The sequence below is a fragment of the Histoplasma capsulatum genome, genomic scaffold (genome assembly GCF_000149585.1).
Source record: "Histoplasma capsulatum NAm1 scaffold_5 genomic scaffold, whole genome shotgun sequence".
Taxonomy (NCBI): Eukaryota; Fungi; Ascomycota; class Eurotiomycetes; order Onygenales; family Ajellomycetaceae; genus Histoplasma; species Histoplasma mississippiense.
This window is the reverse complement of record NW_001813978.1, coordinates 1978246-1983300: the sequence shown is the minus strand read 5'-3', so window position 1 is coordinate 1983300 and position 5055 is coordinate 1978246. Positions and strand designations below refer to the sequence as shown.

Genomic DNA, 5055 nt, shown 5'->3' with positions numbered 1-5055 from the left:
GAAGATGCAAAGTCCCCGCATTACCTCCGCAATTACCGCACTATATCTATTATCCCAAACCCCCCCATACATCGAATTCTGGCGTCTGAATTCCAGCCAGAATTGCTCCTTGTAACGCTGAAGGGCTATATCCATACATGTCTAACTTCATCGCTAGCTTCGTTGTCGCGCTCGTTGTCGATGCTCCCAACTCTCGACCGGACGCTTCAAGAAACATCTGCTAAGTGCCAAAACATTATGGCTTTTGAAGCTCTCCTCGAAACCATCAAACCTCCCGCTCACCCTTTTCTTAACTACAATTACCCCTCACTTTCCATTCACTCGGAAACCACTAGACCTACATCAAATCCATCCATCAAAGTCAAAGACAACCTTCTCCAACCATTGCTTCATTGCCTCGACACATCCTCTCTCCCTTCCTACTTCTGGCGCTCACTAGCCTCGTCCCTCTCAACACGGGTTCAAGAGATTATCAACCGCGGGGGCGTCTCCGCAAGAACCCTGAGATCGAACCGGGAGCGGCTCCGTGAGCAATTGAGGGAGTGCGTTCTGCGGGGCTCGCATCTACCAAATAATAGCGTCACTAGACTTGGAGGGTCTACGGGTCCTATTGTGGTGGGTAACTGGGAACGAGAAGCAGCTGTGATGGTAAGTGCAGTTGTAGGTCCTCTGGGAAGGTAGGAAAAGGGAATGGGAAAAGGGAAAGAATACAAAAGAGAAAGAGACAACCCGCGTCGTACGGCTCTTTTGGATGTCTGAATTTTTACGATTCTATTATCACCCCAAGATGTTACTAGCGAGCGAGTTATCCAAGTTTCAAATGCAGATGTTAGCTTAAATTTATCGTCTAATGTAGAACCCTACCTTGGAGAAGGCGAATAAGGATATTTTCACCATGATAGGAGAATGTGGCCTGGCCCATAACTGACCTAACTTGCAAAACATCAAGAAAAGTTTTGGCCACAGCTTTTCGGCATGTGCGGGTACATGCACAGTACAAGCCATCAGCTTTTTGAACCAGCAATCCTTGTCGTTCTTCCTGGTTGATAAAGACCATACTTCGCCGAAAAGCAAAAAAATTACGACGTGGCCTAGCATGTTATCACATGCTTCTTCGTTCAACATCTCCCCTGTCCTTTTCGTTCTCTTTTTTCCCCCGCCTCTGTTATTGAGTACCCCACTACTCACCCCTCCAAGCAGCCCTCCCCTACTTACCCAAAGTAAAACAGACTTTCGGCCAGGATCTGCATCTGGCAATCAATCGCTTTCCATCAGATCACAGTAGCGGCATACCAGACATGGATGTGCTCTGTGTCACATCGCATGGCAAGACGCGTGGCGCCTGCTCAGGGATTGCCCTTTTTGCCCCTCTGGGGCTCCATGTTCTTGGCGAACCTTCTTGAGCATTGGCGAAAATATAGGTGTACCATAATACCCCTGGTTTAATTGGGGTGAGTCCAACAATCGATTAGGTAGAAGCGGCTTTGGTTAAGGTTCAGGGCATCATCAATCAATCAAAGTGAAGCACCCCCTTTCTAGGGCGTCAAGCCCCCGAAAACCAGAACCTAACCAGGCTCCCTCCTTCCGAGGGTAACGATGATCTAGTGTACTAGTATTATTTTTTTCGTATGAGAGGTCATATTCCGCCGCATTCCGCCGCATGTGTGTGAGAGTCAACTCATTTTCTAGACCCATCTGCGAAAAATGGTTCAGCAGTTGTGGGTGGGTGGGGAGGGGGGAGGTTTACTCTCTCTTAAAATGGAGTTGAGAGTTGAAGTGGCCTCTTGTGAGGTCTCCTTCCATTTTTAGGATTTGCTGGTGTTCTCCAAGGTTTCGCTTTTTGAGTTTTTCTTGATAACCTTGTACCCCCGATGGTTTGAGGGGAGGCAAAAATTGATTGATAAAAGGGCGATGGATGATATAGCCCATTTTCCCGGTTTTGTTCCCGTCAGTTATTTGTAAAGGGGCATTGGAGGTTGGTAACTTGACTTTTTCACCATTTCTCAACCATGGACGCCTCACCATGTACCTGCAGGTCCTCATGGTCAAAACCATAATTTGTCCCTGTCTAGAACCTCCTCCCCGACTTACCCCTCACCGTGCGCGAGTTCAAGTTATTATGGTCGTATTTGAGGTTTTGGTTTGCTGGTGCGCCTTTTCTGCATTTCACAAAGATGTCCCTTGAATTTGATACCTCCAGATGACAAGGACAACTATAACTGGTTTCGATCTCGACTTGTTCAACTTTGCACAGGCCAAGTCAGCTCTCTTCATAGTTTCAGACTTCTAATATAGTTTGTGTTACAAGCCAGAGAAGCTTCGTAAAAGACATGACGAACGATGAGAAGATCAAGAATGGCGCGTGCGCAGTAGAGAAGGTTGGCCTATTGTTGAATGAGGGGTATATTTTATTGTCGATGAAGAGACCCGCTTTTGCGGAATGCTTTTGTCAACAATGAATTTACTGTTTGCACAGGTAGTTGTATCCGGATATAGGGCAGGCATCGCCCAGGCACATTTGCAATCCCCTTCCCTACTGGCGTACATATTAGTGTCAGTATAAAGTTGTCATCCGGGGAGCGTACAATCAATTTATTTCGCCTGCCCCTCCTCTGCCCTCAATCCAGAGAGTCAAAAATATCTTGTCTGAAACACATAGTGGAACCTCCCCCCAAACCAAAAAAACACGATTGAACAATGAAGACAAACCCTTCTAACCAGAAACGTTTATATTTCTCTCTTTGTTCTCCCCGTTTCCCCGCAATTATATGCGTCAATATCCACGGCACCAAATATGATCGGTAACGTTGTAGCATCATCGCCTTGCGAAGTTGCGCTGTGACCACCCCATGCCTTGTTAACTTAAGAGTATTGTGTAAAGAAAAAAGTAAATAGAGGAGGTCGTCCTTTCATCAATTCTAGTTTCTTTTTCACTTATAGATATAGATGTACATATATATATATATATCTTGTGATATCTTTTCGTCTCTTTTTCTGTTTTATGTTTCCTAATGAAGAATATTTCCGAAACATGAACTGTGTTGAAATGACGTCACTATTTTTCCCCCACAGACAATTTAAGAACCAAAGAATTACTAACTAGTAACTAACCCTTAATTAAGCAATTGAAATAAATTGCCGATATTTTTTATATATTTATAGGATATGTTTTCCCTCTCCCTCTTGCTTGCTATACCGACAACAACATCCGCGGGTTCAGCTATAAACAACAGCTGCTCTTCCCGCTCAGATACTTACTTACCTTACCTCCTTGTACACCTCTGCCAGCGCAGCTGTCACCGCAGCCACACAGTGCTCAGAAGCCGAGCACAGCGTTTTAGCCCAGATTCTTCTCATGATAGTATTTTTAAAACCTGTAACAAAACACGCAAGGTGGTTGGTTGGTGGTTGGACACAAGGGCAATGCAATATTCGGTCCGTGGGTGTCCCCCAGTTCTCCTTCCTCTTGAGGATATATACAAGTATAGAGATAAAAAATACAAAGTATGTAACTGCACATCTGGCATGTGGGGTTAGTTCAAGGGCATTAATGGGCAATATGATTACCCTTTGATGCTTGCATGCGGTCCTCCTTGTGCTTGTCAAGAGGAAAAAAAAGGAAAAAGAAAATAGAAAACCCATAGACTTAAAAGCCCAGGAATTTGTTCAAATTGTATCATCGTACTCCGTACAGTACTTGGGTAGGAGTATATTGATAAATATTAATAGTATCATTTCCCCACATCGGAGCCTGGAATACTCTAAAACACAATTGGGCCCACGCTCACCGGTTCATCCTTCCTTCCTATTGGGTGGATATTTTCAGAAAAATTTTCTACTTGCTGCATCAGTAGTAGTAGGGAAAAAAAAAAAAAAAAATGTATATGAAAGATACCTGGTTTTGAAATTGGACGGAATATAGAAGCCGGTCCACGATAACTTTTGAGGAAGAGACTTCGGGTTGGGATAGAAGCGGGTGAGCGGAAATTGTCAATGTGTTTTCCCTTCTTACTCTCTATTGGAGGGATCTCGATGGTGACCTGGCTGCTTTGTGTAAGCTTGCTTTCCCCGTAGACTGTGCGTTGCTATATAAAGTAAGTGAATCCCGAATCAATGAACAAGAGAGACAAAAGTGGGTATTTGTAGGAGACCTCGTGAAGTAGACGATGGGCAAGGGAGATCGGTTGGAACTACTCTGTACACCATGCAGGTATTTGTCAACTACTACTTGAAGATGCTGTCAAAGTGATACTTATCGGTTGGAATAGCTAAACGCACACTATATAGATTACATGATAGAAGCCGTAAATCGGGAGAAAAAAAAAAAAAAAAAAAAAGCATGATCGTGGATGGATCCCCTTAAAACCGGTTTGGCATCCAACTGTTCTGCCGTCCGCCGTCAAGCTTGCCACCACCTATCAGGATTTTTGCCATGTTATCCTTTTGCATTTGTTTGACGCTTCTAGATTGCTCCATTCATCCATACAGTGTACAGGCAGCTACCCCTATGGGCTGTATATTTCTTGTTCCCCAGACTCCATCTTTCCTTTTTCTGCTTTTTATTACGCTTCTGGAGTCCTGCGGGTTAATATATGACCTGTACAGCCACGGGCACGGGCCACGGGTATAGTACAAGGGGTAATGTATCTACACTGGCGATCCGTATAACCAGCGCCCGTAGAATTGTTTAACAGGTCGAGGTGCTTGTGCATGTACAGGTACAGAGTCCATATTCCGAGCCCATCGGCAGGTACCCACGTCTACCCCATTCCACGGATCGATCGGGTTTGAGTTTTCCCCCAATTGAACAACTGCCTTCGCGCCAACCTTAAGGGGAGTCCTTGGGAGATTTTCGTCCAAGCCAAGCGCGTGCATGGCAACCATGGGATTCCTCAGCAGTTGATCCGACCCCCAGGGCCCCGGCAAAGCCCGCGCGCCAGGGAAAAGGGTCCTGGCCCTAAATTCTGGCTAACCCCTCCCTCCCCATGCCCATCGCTTCCCCTCCTCTTGCCAAGTGGCCATTCCGTCCGTACATTGTCGCCTGCTATACGGAGT

The 5055-nt window shown here is 45.5% G+C and overlaps 1 protein-coding gene across 1 annotated transcript; it reads left to right on the top strand.

The window, feature by feature from the left end:
• Positions 1 to 237: 237 nt before the first annotated feature.
• On the top strand, positions 238 to 928 carry HCAG_05446 (conserved hypothetical protein; the record flags this gene model as incomplete). The annotated part of the gene is made up of 2 exons (XM_001539929.1): positions 238 to 648; positions 857 to 928. The coding sequence occupies 2 exons, from the start codon at positions 238 to 240 to the stop codon at positions 926 to 928; spliced, it is 483 nt and encodes a 160-aa protein (XP_001539979.1).
• Positions 929 to 5055: the final 4127 nt, after the last annotated feature.